Source organism: Tetrao urogallus, assembly GCF_951394365.1.
Source record: "Tetrao urogallus genome assembly, chromosome: 20".
NCBI classification, from domain to species: domain Eukaryota; kingdom Metazoa; phylum Chordata; class Aves; order Galliformes; family Phasianidae; genus Tetrao; species Tetrao urogallus.
The window spans coordinates 4,498,089-4,516,517 of NC_136833.1; the positions used below are offsets into that span (position 1 = coordinate 4,498,089).

General features: G+C 52.3%; 1 protein-coding gene across 1 annotated transcript; it reads left to right on the plus strand.

The window, feature by feature from the left end:
• Window positions 1–1,224: 1,224 nt before the first annotated feature.
• On the plus strand, window positions 1,225–16,431 carry YWHAG (tyrosine 3-monooxygenase/tryptophan 5-monooxygenase activation protein gamma; the record flags this gene model as incomplete). The annotated part of the gene is made up of 2 exons (XM_079545060.1): window positions 1,225–1,311; window positions 15,775–16,431. The coding sequence occupies 2 exons, from the start codon at window positions 1,225–1,227 to the stop codon at window positions 16,429–16,431; spliced, it is 744 nt and encodes a 247-aa protein (XP_079401186.1).
• Between the last annotated feature and the right edge of the window lie 1,998 nt (window positions 16,432–18,429).

The following is an 18,429-nucleotide window of genomic DNA, read 5'->3' on the forward strand; positions in this document are numbered from 1 at the left end:
GTGCTCCCCCAGGGCCAGGCTGCAGACCTGGGCCCATCATAGTGGGCAGCCCCAGTGGGCCCTGATGGCGTTTCTGAACAGCTCTGAGCTGAAATACCACAGGGGATGCCACCTTCAGTGCTTTATTTGCTCCAATGTTATCCCCAGCGACCGAGCTGGGAGGATGAACGTGCCTTTATCCTAACAGAGGAATACATGGCTGTAGTCTGCAGGCACTGCCCGATAAACAGAACATGGCACAATGGGTGCTTTCAGGTCCAGCACCAGTGGTATCTCTGCCCACCAGTGCCTGCACAGGGCCAGGAGGGCTCCTATTGCAGAGGGAAAGCTGCAGGCCCAGGGATCAGCAGCAGGATGGGCACAGTGTCAGGCAACAGCTGCATGGGAGCCACGGCTCTGCGGGTGGTGGCCACAGCTCCATGGATGGCGGTCATGTCTGCACGGATGGAGGGCATGTCTGCATGGATGGTGGCTGCATCTCCATACAGTGGTCACATCCCCGTGGGCAGTGGCCATGTCTCCACAGACAGCAGTCACATCCCCATGCAGGGTGGCACTGGGAAGGGCTACGAGCCCCCCTAAGCATGGCTCTGAGGAAGGGCTCCCTCCGGGTTTCAGACGGGAGTTCTGCAGGCATTTCTGCTTGACTGGTGGAGAGGATGGACGGAGGGGAACACGCGGGGCCGGGGCTCCAGGCTGGGAGCCACGAGAACCCAGGCGCGGGGACAGACAGAGGCTGCGGCCGCTGCGAGGCCTCTGCGGGCCGCGCCGAGGCGCCGTGCGGGCGGAGGGCGCTGCGGGCGGTGAATCAGCAGCGGGGCGCCGCTCCCGGCAGGGCGGGCCACAGGGGGGCGGGCTGGTGGGGGGGGAGGCCATCTTGTGTCGCGCGGCGGGCGGGGCCGCAGCGGCGCGCGGGGTGCTCTGGGAAATGGAGTCCGGAGAGGGAGAGCGGCGCGAGGAGGGCCGCAAGGAGGAGGACTACGAATCCCGGCGTGCCCCGCGCGTGGGGGCGGGGCGGCGCAGGGCGGGGCGGGGCGGGGCCGCAGGGGGGTTGTGGTGGCCCGCGGCGCGCGCACAGCTCCGGGTGCAGCCGCCGCCGCCGCCGCCGTCACCGCCGCAGCAGCGCCAGGAGCCGCCGCCTCCTCCTCCTTCCTCCTCCTCCTCTTTCCTCCTCCTCCCGCAGCCCGCAGTCTCCGCGCCCTTTCCCCTCCCGGCCCCGCGAAGATGGTGGACCGCGAGCAGCTGGTGCAGAAGGCCCGGCTGGCCGAGCAAGCCGAGCGCTACGACGACATGGCGGCCGCCATGAAGAACGTGAGTGTCCGTTCCCCTCCTCTCCTCCGTTCCCTGCCGTCTCCCCGCGCCGTCCCTCGGGCTCGGGCTGGGCTGTGCCGGTGCCCGGGGCGGTTCTGGCTGCGGGCCCTGAGCCCGGAGCTCCGCGCTGGCTCCGCCGCGCCGCCCCGTGCCGTTCTGTTCGTGCCGTTCTCGTGCTGTGCCCTACGCGTGTCCTCTGTCCCGGCCCCCAGCTCTGTCTCCTCCGTTCTGCATCGTGTTTCAGCTCTGTCACCCCCCGCCGTGATCCCCTTCCCCTGTGATGGCCATCCCCTGTCTCGTTCACCGCGTGCTGCGCCGTATCTGTGTCCCCTGTTTCCTTTCCCGTCCGATATGGGCTCTGCCCCATTTGTACCCCCTCCCCGCTGCCCTGATCCCCATCCTTAGCCCGGTCTGTGTTCCCCATCCCCCACCCCTTCCCTTTGCTCTTCCACTCTGTGCCGTGCCCTATCTTTGTTCTCTTATCCCTCAACCCAATCTGTGTCCCCCATCCCATTCCCCATCTATGGTGCTGTGCCCCATTTGTGCCATCTCTGCCCCCAAACCGTGTCCCCAGCCCTCATTTGTGTCCCCTCTGCCCCAACCCCCATCCTGTACTCCAACCATTGTGCTGTGCACAAGCTCTTATCCCTTGCCTTAATGTGTGCCCCCCAACCCCCATTCCATTGCCCTCCAGCATGCCCCTTGCTCAGCCCTTTGCCGTGCCCATGCCCTACTATGGGAGCTGCCCATGGGGTGGGCACAGCCCCTGCTTCCCCCTCTCCCAGCCCTATGGGGTGAGGCTGTGGGGCATTGCTGCCCCATTGGCCCCCGTGCTGCTGCTCATCCCTTCCCCAGTGTGGCTGCTGTGCCCCTGACCCTGCGGAGCTGAGCCTTTAGCTGCCAGGGCTCTGATTTATTCTGTTTCTTTTTGCTGCACTTGTTTCGAGATTTATGAATTGAGTCATGTTGTATTCATTTCATGCTCTTAAAATAAAGACTCTGCATATAGCAGGCTGATCTGATTTGTGACACCAAACGTTCCCCTTGAATGCTGACATTTTGACAATGTAAGAAGTAAGGAAAAAAAAAAAAAACATATCTCTGATCTGATCTTGCAAACAAAGCAATCGTGGGAGGCAGGATCAAGTCATTCCAGAAGATTCTGCATTTGTCATATTGCAGAGAGGCTAGACTGGGTGGAGGGAGGGAGGGGGTGCTTTAAAGGGGAAAACTGTTCTTTATGTTTGTCTCCTTAGTCAGGTCTGAACCTTTAAGAGGAGCTGGGGTGTCCTCCCTTGCTGATGAGGAGGGAATGCTGATCTAGGAGTGTCGCAGTCTGCTGGATGCAGCCCTGTTTGCTGTGTTGCACCATTTTGACAATAACCTTGCATTTATCAAGCAGACAAAATCGTCACAGCCCCAGAGCGGGGAGGGAGGAGATGTCTTTTCAAGAAATGAAATATGGATAATCGAAACCAGATAATAGCATATTAGAGCAGCTGGGCTATTCCACTGCTGCACTATGGATTTTAGACTATTTTCCGATAGCGGCATCTCTCCATTTTAAGGCAGAGCCTGCTGTGTGAGCAGCCACGGCAGCTCGCCGCACATGGATCACGCGGCCATTAGCACAAAGCCGGCAGGGATGCCTGTGGACTTAACGCAGGGGCTGGTGGCCGTATTTCTGCCCTGTGAATTTCCCTAGCCTGCTTACCGGCGATCGGCGGCTAACCCGACGTTGTCGTTAGAGATTGTATTTGCATTTTTCCTTTCAGTCCTCCCCGGCCCTGGTGAAACAGTAACCGAGCTTAATGCTGCTTATCAGTCTCCTTGTTGTTCGGCCGTAAGAAAATGACTCCCAGCGGGAGCACCGCCGCCGCCTCCCCCCCCAGCAGACAAAAGACAGAGAGCTTTGTTCCTAATTTCTGCACGGCGCTGCCCAAACTCCGTCTCAGTCCCACGGCACTGGGCATGTCACACTCGGTTATCCCTGATCCTACCCATCCCCCAGCGCTGGGTGTGCAGGAGGCTTGTGACCTCGCACTCATTTCCGTAGCAACGCGCGGTGATGTCATGCGCTGGTGCGAGCTGCATTGCACCCAGGTGGTAGCAGAGAGCGTGCGGGCTGCATCCAGCCAAGGTAATGCAGGAGCAGGGCTGCCTCCTGCACTGAGAGCTTGCTGTCCGCTTGCTTCCTTGGCACGGTGCTTTGAAATGCTGAGCTGCTTCCCTTGAGTCAGGTGTGGTCATTATCTGCATTCGAGGCTGATTTTTCTGCAGCTTGATCTCACCATTGTGGTGTTGTGGTAACCTGGTGGGTCGCTGCGCAGCATCCAGCCGTGCCATTTGGCCGCCTCATTGCTGAATGGCTGGTTGTGATGCTTTTATATGCAGAAAGCAGCGTGCTGGGGCTCTCATTGTGTGCTAAATCACCAAATGCTTCTCACTGCAGCGATGGGCTGGGTCACAATAGTTTCTCCTGTGTAAATTTTAGCTGCAGGTGGTAGCCACGAGTACCAGAAATCAGAGGGGAGATGTTGCTGGGCCACGTGCTGGCCTTGCACGTGTGCGACCTTGACCACGTCCCTTGCATGCCCTGCATGCAGGGATGAGATCAGCCCTCTTGTGTGCCTGAGCTGCTCCTAGTCCCTGCAGGTCCCCAGGGCAGTGGCTGTGCTTGGCTGCCAAGCGTGCTGCTGGTTTAAAAGCTGCCAGCAGCACCGCCATCTTCCTTCTGCCCAGTGCTGGCCCTTGGTTAAAGCCTTTTTGGCTTTGGCTCTGCTAAAAGTTTTGCTATCCTTATGCTGGGACCCCTGTGGCTCTTACATCCTTTGTGGGCAGCACGCAGGTGACCACAGAAGGTGCGTGGTGTAACTTCTGTCAGAAAGGAGACAAGTGAAAAGAATGGGGAGAGGATTATCATGTTGCATCCAGATATGGTATAGTGATGGGGCTGCGCACAGAATCCTTCAGCTCACCTGAAGGTCCCCTGCGAGAGGAGTGTGTGGTTGCCTGGCTCTGGGGACCCAAGCTGTGGGTGCAGAGCATCAGCTGCAGTGCTGGGTGTGGAGGAGTGTTGGAGATGGAGCCTGGGCAGCAGCACATTATGCACACAGAGTGCCTTGATGCAGTGAGTGACTGGTGGGTGGAGGAGGAGACCAAGGGTGGAGAACCGCAGGACAACCTGTGCAGGCTTCTGCCATGGCTGCTCACCAGCTGTCATCCTGCAAGTCCTGGGAGCAGGAAAAGAAGGGTGAGGTGGAAAGACAACTCCTGGAGGAGTGCTGAGCGACCATCCAGGAAGGCAGGTGCAAAGTAAGGACTATGAGCTGCCTTTGCAGCTCCTCCTGGAGAGTGATAGAAAGCTTTGGGGAAATCATTTCCAGCATCATGAAGGGTTCACTGGGGGGCCTGGAGAAGCATCCCAAGTGGGCACTGCTCTCCCTTCTGCAGTCTGAGCATGTCCCATGGCCCAAACTGCTTGGCTGTCTGTGCTCTGGGCCTGGAGCAGTGGCAGCCTGAGCAGAATAGACTCAAGCACCTCAGCGAGGTTCTCTTAGGGTTACTTAAGCACCCAAACCAAGGCTCTCCTTAAACTGCTTCGTGCCCCTTCCTGACTCTTCCAGAGAAATCTCAGCCATGCTGCAGGTCTGGTGTGCTGGGAGCGGGATGTGCCCCTCGTGGAGGGCCCTGGGGTCAGAGGGCATGGCTCTGATCACAGCGTGCTGTTCTGCTGCTCTCCTGGCCTGGCAGTGGTTTGTGGCAGCGTTGGCTTTGGTTAAATAGCATCTCAGGAGGTTGTGGTGGTGGGCTGTGCACGGGGCACAGTGCTGACAACCTGCACAAGTTCAGCAGGGCATTGCACATGTTAACTGTGCTCACTGACCAGCCTTCAGCAGCCCAAGCTTTTAAAGTTTCTCTTTAAGCTCTTAAGTCTTTGTTGCTAAGCTTCATTGATGACCATTTGGGGCTCTGATGGTTGGCCAAGCACAACAGCTAGGTGTGGATGGAACAGAAAATAGCTCTTGGAAGTCAGTGGTGGAGGCTGTGATGCTGAATGTAGCTGCTGAGCCCTCTGCAGATGCCTCTGGTACTGGAGACTGTAAAGCTATTGGGCAGTGCTCTCCAAGAGCCCTTTGGTGTTTGGGGCTTGGCCAGCAAGGCTGTTGTGTGGTGGTAGCCCTGGAGGTGCAGAAGGGCTGATGACAGTTGTCTTGCTTGTTTTTCCTTGTTCTGAATTTAAAACTCGAGGACCTCTGGAGCTGAAGTGCTCTATTCTTGGCTTGTCTCATCTGAACTGGATGATGTCATTTGGCATCCCCTTACCCGTCCTCATGAGCGGCTGGGTGGTGCCTGCAGGACAAGGGAGGGCTGTACAGGCAGCGTTCTGCTCCTGCCTGCCCTGCTTCCTGCCAGCAGGTAATGGATTGCTCCACCCATGGGCCTGCAGGATTTGGATTGTGATGAGGTAGTGAGGAAGAAGCATGTTCCTTCACCTTCTGTTGCTGGTAGCAAGAAGATCCTTCGTTAATTGAGGTTTCCCATCTTTTCTCTGCTCTCTCCCTTTTTCAGTGTACTGCTGGATTACTTAAATTTAAGTTGTTCTAATTGTGTCTGGGTTGGTCTAGCTGCTAGCGCTCAACTTTGCAGAGCCTAAGACCTGGGGGATGAAGCAGGAGCAGCCTGATGGTTCTGATGTGCTGGAAGCAGTGTGATTCCATCTGAGAAGGAGGAAGGTGTTGGTGCACAGGGTGTTGTCTGAGCTGAGTGTTCCAGAAAGCTGCTCTCCTGCCTCCCCCAAAAATGCTGAACTGGTGCAGCTGTGGGGCTGTGGTGGGAAGAGGAGAGTGGGTTTGGGTCCAGAGAGATCTCTGTGGACAGGAACAAATTGACATTGTGACACATGGACTGTATAGCAAAGATCTGCAGCTTCCATTCTAAGCAACTTTATGTCAAGTAAAGGAATGAATGCGTAAAGATCGTAGGCAAGGGTGTGTATTGAAGGAAAGAACAAAACCCCAAGGTTCTGTGTCCACTTCCCCATGCTGGGGGAACCAGCTGCTGCCTGGGAGGTGGCTTTGTCTGAGCTCATGCTTTTCTGCCCGCCTCCACCTCCTGACTGGTGACTGCCAATGAGAAACACACAGTGGAATAACTGCAGGACAAAGCACAGAACAACAGCATTTGCCTTCCCAAGCATTTCTTCACTGTCAGTCTTGATGAGATACAGGCACCATCTTCTGCTTCACCACCAAGCCGTGATGCAGGGCTGCAGCCATCTCGGCGCAGCTGATGCACCTTGGTGCCTCCAGGCACTCCTCTGCACCTCAGTGCTCTGCAACACAAGATGGCTTCTTCTGAAGCAATGCTGATAAGAGCACTTTTGTGCTAACTGCTTGGGACCCTTTTCCCTTCACTGTCCAGCCCTTCTTTAGTTCTTAGAAGATAAATAACCTAGTGTGTCCTTGGCTGAAGCCTCTGTCCCTTCTGGTAGATTAACGAGTCTGCAGACAAATGGCAATCTGATGTCTGAAAAACCAAAAAAAAAAAAACCCAAGACAAAACACCATTAAAACAGTGGATGTTGAGCTCATCAAATTCTGCTAGCGATGGCTGCTGTGCTGGAAGGCGGTAGCTGGGAACCAGTTTTAGTGCCTGCTGTGATGGAGGGGAAGCGGCTGCAAATCGGTGGCTGCACTGGTGGAGATACGGTGTTTGTCTGTCAGCCTGTGCAGCCTCCATCTCGTCTTGAGGTTGTTGTTCAGATAAATGGCCACGGGTGCCTTCGTGCTGGCAGTGGGTAGATAAAACGCTGTGCTGCTGCCTCTGCAGCTCTCCATCTCTGGAGCTGTGAGATCTTCTTCCCTTGCAGACATAAAATGGCTTTCTGGGAGCCCAGCCCTGTGCAGTACGGTGCTGCCTTGAGCCAGTTAGGCTGTCCTGAGCAGGCACTGACCTGAGCACTGGCACTGCTGGTGTCCAGGAAGGGACCCTCCTGGGTCCCACATCACCTCTTGTCCCTGCAGCATGCAGCAAGCTGAGCTTTTCAGTAGCACATGGGAGGCTTTGTAACCTGCACTCATTCCAGGGCAATCCAAGGGAAGGATGGAAACCCAAAAGCAGCGTGCTTCATGTAAGGTAGTATTGTCTCTGTCACAGCCAGTGCTGCCAATTCAGCTTTCTCTTGCGTGTTCCTCCCTGTCTGCTTCAGCTAATGAACAGGCTCCCTCCTCCCATCTGAAAACTACAGAAAATGCTGACAAAAAGACTTCCATTTCTGCTCTAGAGGCGTTTCTTCTTTGAAGCAGGAGGCCCTGCTCCTCCCTCCGGAGCGCGGCTGTCAAGATGCAGGATCTCAGCATTGAGACGTGGGGTCCTGGCACTGCTGTGGGGCTTTGTGCTCCGAGGAGCTGCACAAAGGCAGCGGAGCTGAGCCGTGTGTCCATCCAGCCCTGCTCCATGCCCACTGCTGCTGGCCTTGTGCTGGGGTCAGGCAGCTGGAAACGCAGTGGTGACAGAGTGTGAGGTTGCACAGTGTGCATGGAGCCAGTGATCTGCAGCAGCTGAGGAGCATGAAGGAAGACAAAAGAATTTAATAGGGAGAGGAAGTATGAAGGTTTTTATTTTCTGTGCTAGGTTAGATTTAGTGACATCACAAGAATGACCCAGCACGTGCTTGGTTAGCTATTAAACAACCGGAGTTTTGGCCTGCGACCGGCGATCTGGTGACCGGGGGCAGCGCATTAGTTAATGACAGTAGGAGGGAGGGTAACCAGAGAACATATCCCTGATGGCATGAGATTCCCTTAAAGTGATCCGCGGATTAGGGATTAGAGGACTTAATGTTTTTCTTTGCTAAAGGAGATGTTGCATGGAGCCAGCCTATGGGCGTTGGAGGCGGCTGCGCTTGGACATACGCAAGTCTGCGAGGACTCAAAGTACAAAGCATTCCTTAATTGTTTGCAAATTCCTTCTGATCTTGCTGGGTGAGTTGGCTTGCTTGGGACGTATCTTTGCTTACGTCTCGGGCAAAGCTTCTCGGCGTGTCAGGGTGCTGCTGATTCCTCTTTAAGGTGGATTCAGCACGGCTGTAGGGAAATGCTGGTGAGAAGTCTGAGCCAAAGAGTGAAGTAGGTTGCTGATGGACGTCTTGTTTGGACAGTTGTGTTTCTCTGCAGCATCGGGTTTATTAATAGTAGCTGGAGAAGCTGTTGCTGTGCACTGTGCTAACAGCTATGCTTAAAAACTGCTGCAGGAGATCTGCACTTGTAAAAAGGCTAATGCTTAGTATGCGGCAGTGAATGAGGACTTGGGGAGGATTAACAGGCTTTGATTTACACCCAGCTGGGGAACTCGATGGAGCTTTGTCTGTTGATGCTGTCCTTACGTGGGATGAATTCCTCATTTCCTTGAAGTTGAGAGTTTGGCTTCTTGTGCTTGGCTGTGCCACCTGCCATGAGCTGAACTGAGAGCCCCTCAGGCATCCACAGGGAGCTGGAGGAGGTAGCTGGAGCCCAGTGGTGGAGGTGAAATCCATGGCCAGACTGCGATAAGTGAAGTGACCCACCTCATAAGGGGGGCTATTCAGAACTGTGCTCCAGGCTGGCAGGGCAAAAGCTTGAATTGCCTTTCTTCAAGTTCATTCAAGAAATAACATTATCTTTGGTAGAGGCGTGGAAGATCAAGCCTGAAATCCCTGAAGCAGGGGAGGGCGAAGTACATCTGGAGGGATAAGCACCTTACTCACCGATGCGGAAATGAAACCTGCAGTGGAGCCGTGCTGGAGTCCACCTGGGCGTTCTGCATTCTCATGCTTAATCTGGTAAAACACGTTGCAGATCAAAAGACTTAGAGCAAAAAAATATATATCTTGTTTGCCTTTTTTTTTTTTTTTTTTGCCTTGATGTGCAATGAGCAGACTTCCCCATAGCGTTTAGGAGAAATGAAATGAAGCAGTTAAAAACCGTATGCACTGGCTACAGGGAGTCCTCTGCCTGGTGTCACCTTCTCCCATTTCATGGTGCTGGAGCAGCAGCCTGCCAGCTGCAGCGCTTGGCTCTGCAGGAGGAGGCCATGTGAGCAGGAAGGAGACACTTGCCCATAGCACACTGACTGTCCTCTCAATATACCTGAGTAGTCTGTGAGCACAGCACAACACCATCTCTTTTTGAAGCCTGCAGCGGGGTCAGACATCTCATATTGGCATTGCATCCCACCCAGAGCTTCGGGTGCCGTGATTTGGTGGCAGGTCACTTGCTTCCCAGCAGTGGGGCTGGAGCTGAGCCTGATTAGTGCTCGTGGAAGCTGTGAGGTAAGTCTTTAAGCAGCTAATGCTCCCAGCAGCATCACACACCCTCCATGCCACGGAGCTTGGTTTGTTTATCTAGCTTGTCCCCACTAGAGTACCTCCAGCATTAGCTTGATTTTATTGTTCTGCCATCAACTAGGAGGAAAAAGCACATCTTGTAGAGTCTTACTGCTTTAGGAGTGAGCAGTGGTGGTCCTGTGGTTCCTTCAGTTGAAAATCCCATGAGTAGATGGGCTTCTCTTTAAACACATACAAAAATGCTACTGGGGAAAGGGGCCACAGTTATTCTTCAAGAATTGACATCTGGAGAAGCTCCTTTGTGCAGCCCAGAAAAGCCTCGAGAAACACTGAATTGGCGTTCACCTTTAAAAAGGTGAGGTTTTTAAACTGCTGGTGTGCTGCAAGGTCTTGTCTGAGCTGCCATGTCAGTGCCATGCTGCTGATTTGGTCTTTTGCAGAGAGCTGGCACAGAAGGTGAGCAACCTGGGTAATGGGAGGCAGGAGAGCAGCAGAGCAGAGAGGTGATCCTGGGCTGCTGCAGAGCTGCTTGCAGAAATGCAAAAGAGGGCAGATGTTGTTGCCAGCCTGCCATGTCTTGGGGAAGGGATAACTTAATGTCCTTCTGTTCCTTTTGTAGTTAGCAGGCAAAGGTGCTGGTATCCCATCTGTCAGAGACAGCGTGACGCGCCCAGAGTGCCAGTTCTGAATGCTCAGCTGATGTGGCTTGACTTGCTGCTTTCTCCATCTGCCAGTAGGAAGATGTTAGATAACAGAGATGGATGGTTTTTCCCAAGAGTTTTTAATAGGTGTGAGGCAGCTAGTGGCAACCATGAGCTGTCCTGTGACAAGTTCTCACCTGATTCAAAAGCCTGCCTTTCAGTAAGGCCAACAGGAACCAGGGTGAGGAACGTAAGTAGAACTTGAGCTCTAATTCCTTAATGTCTCAAAGTGAATACTAGCCATGGGCACAGCTCCCTGTGCTGAACCGAAAGTGGTGTGCAGCTTGAATGCACTTGAAATGCATACACCTTGTCCCTGTTGGAGGCTTGGGTGACTTCTTCCTTGTGACCATGTTGGAGAGAGTGGAAATTCATACCATCAGTCAAGAATGAGTTGAGAAGTGTTGAATGGAAGATGAAACAAATAGACAGCAAAAATAAGGCAAGTTACCAGAAGTCACTGTTCAAGGTCAGGCTGGATGGGGCTCTGTGCACCATGATCTAGCTACAGATGTCTGATGGTGATGGTTGGACTAGGTAATCTTAGTGATCATATCTAGCCTTAATGATTCTGTGTCCCTGTTCATTGCAAGGGAGTTGGACTACGTGACCTTTAAGAGTCCCTTCCAACTCAAATGATTCTGTCAGGTGGTTGGATTGTCCTCAGCAGTGGTCATGGCAGGCTGCAGGGCCCAATGCTGTACCTGGAAGCCATGTACAGGGAGCAGAGGGGTATGCTCCCTTGTGCCTGCCCTATCTGGAAAGCTGCGGAAGAACTGGAGAGGCAAATCTTTGGCACCCAGGTGTTCTGCAGTGGGAAAAACTGAGCTGTTAGACCAGATCCTGGGGCTGCAGCTCTGCAGATAAGGAACTGCAACGAAGCACTGTTATATGCAGAATGGGGACAGCTCACAGTTCTGTCTCTGGCTTTCTCCCCACAGTTCCCTTATGACCTTTTGCATGCAGAAACTTAAGGTAGGAGTGATCCACATACCTGGAACTTGTGTTTTGTCTCACTTAAATCCATCCAAGCAATTAGAAGTAGATCTGCAGGCTCTGAGGACAGTCAGACTCGTGTGCTGTGTGATGAAATTCACTTGGCTTAAGTGGTTGTTGAGCTGCAGAGGCGATAAATAATGAGCTCTTGGTCTTCGTACGCCTCTCATTTGCAGACTTTGTCTCAGGTGGTTCAGTGTCGCCTTAAATAATAAGGGCTGCAGGGCCTGATGAAAGCTCCTATTAGCTGGAGCAGCATGCAGAGATCCTAATCAGTGTCTGAAGTGCCTCAGTAGCATCTGAGATCCAGTTATGCTATGTGTAATAAGCAGCCTGGCTTTCCAGGCGCTGCCTCTTGATGCACCGTGGGCAGTTTGCAGCTTAATGGCAGAGCTGTCCATCGTGCCTCCGGGTGCATTTGGCTTTTTCATCACCTGGTGATGGAAGCAAGCCCTGTGAGCTTCAAAATGGGAACCAGACTGCCATTATTCATACTGAAAGCGTTGAATGAGACAGCAGAGGGGAACGAGCTTCTGCCCACAGCCTGCGTGTGCATTTCTGGTTTTGTCCGGGGCTGGGGGAGGGGCTGATCTGTGGCCTAGAGTTCCCCAAATCAGAAACGCTCAGAAAATGAGCACAAGGGACAGTGGAGGAGGTCAGAAGGAGAGAGAAGCACTTATGGTACAGCTTCCATTTTAGAAGTATAACGTCAGAGAGGAGGCTGGAAAATGGGTGAGGACCTGAACCTGTGAAGTCTGGTAAGATTCTTGATTTAGATCTGGTTTAACGCACGCCTACCATGTGTTGAAGTAGGACAGAGCTTGAGAAAGGCATCTTTCCAGCAGCACACTGGGACAGCTCTTGGGCATTCGAGGAGAAGCTGTTCTTTGCTGAGCTGTGACATTCAGCTGTGGCCCTAAACAAGCCAATGGGCAATGGGGACAGTTTCAGCATGCTCAAGGGAAGTCATTTCTTCAGAAACCAGATGTGGGGAGAGGTGAGGCAGTGAGAATTCCAGTGGTGGGACTTTTGGCCAGAATTGGCTTGAGAAGCTCGTTGGCCTTTTAAAAAATGAACAGAAAAGGGGACCTTGGAGCCAGACCTCAGTGTGACTAATAAGCCGTGTGTGAGGGAAGATGAGGCGAGTGCTGGGGTTTCTGCAGAAAGATAACATGCTTAATTACATGGTGCAGAACCATAGGTAGAACAGAAGCAGCCCTGCTCAGCCTGAAAGGGGTAACAGCTGGGCTCGGGGCAGGCTTCTCCAGCAAAGGGGAAGAATGGCAGTGAGCATTGCAAACTGCAATGTCTGACTGTAAATGAACCCTGTGCAGGAGCACAGCATAGCAGTAATCAGTGACGGTTCTGAGAAAGGTGAGGTGTGTTGTGGCCAGCTGGGGGTTCTCAGCTGTAGACTTTGTAGATATCTGGTGTCTTCAGAGCTTGAGGTCTCTCTGGGCAATCAGAAGAGCAAGTGCTGTGCATTATGGTGTGGATGAAGCTGTTGGATGTTGATGGTACTCCCTGGGGAAGAACGCCTGGGTCTGTTCAGCTTGCTGTGCTGCATGCTTTAAGACATCAAAACTAGGTAGCAGCCATAAAGGTGGGTATTTAGTCATCAAATGTCAGTGAAAGTCCACGTGTGTGAGGGTAAGTGGGTATAACTAAACTCCATGAGCAGCTCTGCTGCACCTCTGTAGCTGAAGGGTCTGTGTTGCTGAGCATTGATCGGTCCAAACCTACCAGTGTGAGGGGTGAAGTGCAGAATGGAGCCCTGCAATAAGCCTATTAGCAAACATTCCCTTTGGATCCCAAAGGAACCCACTAATTTAGGATGCTTCTGGAAGGAGGGCTCGGTGGGACAGCTATGGGCTTCCAGAGAGCTCAGACTTTGAGTTTAGTGGCAGGTGAAGGTTTGCGTATTGGCTCTTCCATGTAAAGCTGAGCCTTCCCCTGGCTGCAACGTGATACTTGAGCGTGTGGGGAGCCTGCCAGGGCTTGAGTGTAGCGCTGAGTCACAGCTCACAGCTGCAGCAGAGAAACTGGGAGAACCTTCTCTGGGCTCGTGCTGCCTGCTGAGAGCTCTGCTGCTAAGCAGAGGGCTTTGCAGGTCTATAAATCTCCAGACTCAAGCAGCAGAAACCCTAAACTCTCAGCAGGCTTTGTCCAGAGGGGACTGCTGCAGTAGCTGTGTTGCTGTATGGAGCTCAGCCCCATGGATGTGCAGGGACACAAAGGGCGAAACGAAGCTTAGTGCTTTCTGGGACTTGCAGTGCAAGGCTGGTCTGTGTGCTGCCAGCCAGGGGAGCAAAGCACCAAAGGTGTCTTTTCAGTGCATCACTGCGGTGCTGCATCTTGCAGGAAGCCTGGTGCTGCTCCTGGTTACGTGCTCAGTGCCTAGAAAGGAGTTACGTGCTTAACAAGGTCCCCTTTCTACTTTGATAACTTCCCCACCAGTTCCCTGGAGAAATCTTTGTGTTCTCCACAGGTGTACGTTCCATCTGCCAGCCTGGTGGGTTTTTTTTGTTTTTTTTTTTGAAAGGATTTTGACAGGCGACTTTCTTCTGTAATCCTTAATAGCTTCAAATTTAAAATGTTTATGGCAATGATAATCCTCCGAAACTCCCTGTAGCTTTAATAAATTTGTCCTTCTACAAGACTCCTGGTGGGAGGAGGTAAATCTAATTCTGCTGTATGCTTTCTGTGGTGATGACTATCTGCAGATGTGGCTGTGGGCATATTTAGATTAATCTGCCCGGGCCACGCTTGAAACTGGTGTAGGACAGGAACATCTTGCTGAAAGCCAGCCCTATAACTGGAGTCAAGGCAGAAGCTCTACTGGAGGTCCTGGAGGTGTTCAAGAACCGTGGAGATGTGGCCTTGAGGGGCCGTGGTTAGTGGACCTGGTGGGGCTGGGTTGGGGTTGGACTAGATACTAGATTGTCTTAAAGGCCTTTTCCTACCTTAGTGATTTTACTGAGCTGCCACATCTCTTGTGGTGTAGCAGTCAGTGATGGACTGTCCGGATTTCTGACTGGAAGATAAGAGAACATGTTGGGTTGTGACTTCTGGATGTCTCCAGTCCCAACTCACCAGAGTGGGGCTGCCTGGATCAAGAGGCTGCCTGGATCAAGGTCTTGTCTCCATCTCCAAGGATGGACAACCTGTAAGCTGTAGGGCAGTGGGGCACCATAATTATGCTTGAGGAGCTTTGGGGGGCTGTGCCCTCACTGACACAGTGTTCACTCACTGATGGTATGTAGTTCCAGGATGCCCAAATAAGATTCTGGGCTGGGCCATGCTCCCCTCCCAGCCGGATCCCTGTGCTTCCTGGTTGCCATCATAACCATGGTTATCTGGGCCTAGAGCAAACCTTGCCCCCGTCAGCACTGGTGTGAATGACTCAGTATTTGCAGAAGCCTTTCGTGTACAAACCATGACCTCATCCTCACAGGAGTGTCTGCCTGGCTTGGAAGGGTCCCACAGGGATCCCGCAGGTTCTGTTCTGTTGGCATTCCTCCGGTGTGGCAGGACACCTTCAGCAGCTGGATTTTGGGAACAATTTCTTCTCCAAAAGGGTGGTGATGCGTTGGGATTGATGGAGTACGTGTCCCTGGAGGCGATGAAGAACCATGGAGTGTGGCACTGAGGGATGTGGTTAGTGGGCATGGACTTGGGGATCTGTGAGATTTTTTCCGACCTTAAAGATTCTATGAGTTTTGATGCTGTGGCTCCGTCATCTCAGCTGCTCTGTGCTGTGTTGAGTGAGGCAGGGAGAAGTGATATGGTGCATTAACGCTCTTATTGTCAATGAAGAAAATCCCGTGTGGGAAGAGCATGCTCTTGCCACGTGAGCTTTCAAATCCTTATCTCCATAGATGCCTTAGGCAGCTATAATTTTAACATCTAACGTATTTTTTTTTTTTGGCATCTCAAAAGCACATAAAATGCTCATGGGAAATGGAAAAGCTGAACACATTGTAGCTGAATTATCTGTCTTGTTAATCCATTCAACTAGCTTGTAACCCTAGAACATCGCCACCCATCTCAGTGCTTCCTCTCATCAGCATCTTCCCTCAGGTGAAATGAAATGCACCTTTTTCCTCGTGAATTTCTCTCATTCTGGAGAACACCGGTATTTCTAAGATGGAGGATAACATGAACAAATCCCAGCCTCTGAGATCAACAAGTCCAGCCATCAACCCGTGGCTCCAGTGGGACTAGATGGTCAGAGAGGTCTTTTCCAACCTTTCTGATTCTGTGAGCTGGGGGCTGGGCCCCACGGCGTGGCCTCCCTCTTGGATGAGTTTGGGTGCCTGCTGACTGCGGCTCCGTTCTCCCATTCCTACACAGAGCACTGCAGTGCTGAGTTGCGATGGGAGCAGCGAGCGGCTCTGCGGTTAACCCGAGTCTCTCTTCTCTCTTCCTCTCTCGGTACAGGTGACAGAACTGAACGAGCCTCTGTCCAACGAAGAGAGGAACCTCCTGTCCGTCGCCTACAAGAACGTCGTGGGGGCACGGCGCTCGTCCTGGCGAGTTATCAGCAGCATCGAGCAGAAGACCTCCGCTGATGGCAATGAGAAGAAGATCGAAATGGTCCGGGCCTACCGCGAGAAAATCGAGAAGGAGTTGGAAGCCGTGTGCCAGGATGTGCTGAGCCTGCTGGACAACTACCTGATCAAGAACTGCAGCGAGACGCAGTACGAGAGCAAAGTCTTCTACCTGAAGATGAAAGGGGACTATTACCGCTACCTGGCCGAGGTGGCCACGGGCGAGAAGAGGGCGACCGTGGTGGAGTCTTCAGAGAAGGCCTACAGCGAGGCTCACGAGATCAGCAAGGAGCACATGCAGCCCACCCACCCCATCCGGCTCGGCCTGGCGCTCAACTACTCCGTTTTCTACTACGAGATCCAGAACGCCCCGGAGCAGGCCTGCCACCTGGCCAAGACGGCGTTCGACGACGCCATCGCCGAGCTGGACACCCTCAACGAGGACTCCTACAAGGACTCAACGCTCATCATGCAGCTCCTCCGCGACAACCTAACGCTCTGGACAAGCGATCAGCAAGATGACGACGGTGGAGAAGGCAACAATTAGACCCCCAGATGGACTGGCAGCCGCACGCTGATGCTAACTACTGCAGTCTTTATTTTTTTCCCACGAGTGGGGGGGTCAGGGGTGGGGGAGGGATCGGGAGGGGACACCTTCCCAGGGAGGCCCCCACAACCTGTCTTTGATTGCCTCTTTGACATTTTTGCCAAAACACCACTAGTGGAAGTCAGGCTGGCTGTGCTGGTATGGAATAGCAGCCTCACTGGCATATGGACTGTTCTGTAGATTATTAATACAAGTGGAGCTGTCTTTAATTTAACTTTATTGCTAGAAATAAAAGGGTTTTAAGATGAATTAACTTGGAATGGAATGGCCCTCGTTTTTGAGAAAAGCTACACAAAAGGAAGTTCTGTGGTTCCAGTAAGGCTTTGTGCGTTTGTTTCCTCAGCTCAAGTGCCGCGTCCGTACCGGAGCGCTCTGCCTGTCAGGGCCCAGCTTCAAATCCCCACGTTGAAAAGGAATAATAATAATAATTTAAAAAATGACTAAAGAGTTTGGGGCTTGTAAAGCTCCAGGATTTAGGCCATTTAATCTTTTTTTGTGACAGATATTAGGGTAGCTTACAGTATTAACACTAAATTGCAGTTTACAGTATTTCTACATTACAGCCATATGACATCAAGCCTTTGATTGTCTGTTTTCTTTTGCTAGTTCTTTTGGCTTGCCTTCCTGATCAGTCCTCGCCTGTGGACTGGCTTTAGCTATTCTGTGTTGCCCAAGGCAAGAAGACTGCCTGCCCCACGAACATCAAAAGCTGCTCTAGTTTTCGGTCAACAGCTTAACAGGTGCTTGGCTAGCGGCTGTTTAAACTATTTTAGTCCACAGCAAAAGGTTTAAGAACTTAATTAGGAAAAGGGGGAAGTGTTTAAACTTAAAATGCCACTGAAAAAAAAAAATAATAAAAAATAATAATAATAATAATAATAAAAAAAAAAAGAGAATTCAGGTCTGTATGTCATGTACTGTGTTCGGTATTTCAAAGACCATCCTGATTTAAGGTGCCACAGCTGCTTCCTCAGGGATTGCACTGCCATTTCACTCTGCCTGACTTTCTCCCACTGTACCATGAGGTTTGTCAGCAGATCTCAGGCACCCGGGCTCCCTTGTTTGTCACCAGGGAAGCCAGGTGCGATTTCTTTCTCCTGGGGAAGCTTGTGGTGTAATGAGTGAACTTCAGGAGCTTAGAAACTAATTTGGTAGAGAAATCCTCAAGGGAAGAGCTACAATCATAGACATTTCTATCAAGCATCAGGAGCCCAGGAACTTAGTTCTCTTCTTAACAAAACCTTTTCCAAATCTCTTATCCGCCAAGGGGTGGGAGAGGGCCGTCCGAGTTGCTTAGCAGGTGAGGTTTACCCCATTTGGAGTCAATTTTGTTACCTAACTGTTGGAAGTTCCCTGCTGCCCCGCGTTGCTCCGGCCCAGAGCTGTGTGCTTTCCCCATCGCGCAGGGGGTGCAGCGATGCCGCGGCCCCACAGCTGCTCTTTGGGCTCTTTGGGTGCCTTGGTAGAGCCGTGCCCGGGCTGACGGCCTGCGGCAGCGCCGTGCAATGGAGGATCTGTGTAGCCGCCTTCCCTCCCCTCGGTTTTCCCCTCGCTGTCCGGTGAGCAGTGTTGTCCCGGCTGTATAATTTGGAAGTGATTTACTGGAATTACAAAACCTGTTGGGTTTTTTCTTTTGTTGTTGGTTTGTTTTCCTTTCTGGCTTTGGCTCTGGCTGCTTTAGGAAACTTGCGCAGGAGAGATGGCACGAGAGGGCTCCAAGGGGAGAGGGGTCAGGGGTTGATTTTTAAGCAGCTTGAATGGTTTCTTTCATTTTTTAAGAAATGCACTTGCCTATGATACTGTCTCTCCAGTGAAATGATTACTGCTCCATTACTCTATTGATACAATATTGTGCATGCTAGTGTCGTATTTCTATACAGTAGCTTGAAATTTATTAACTTATACTGTAGATGTTATGTATTCCTATGACAAAATAGT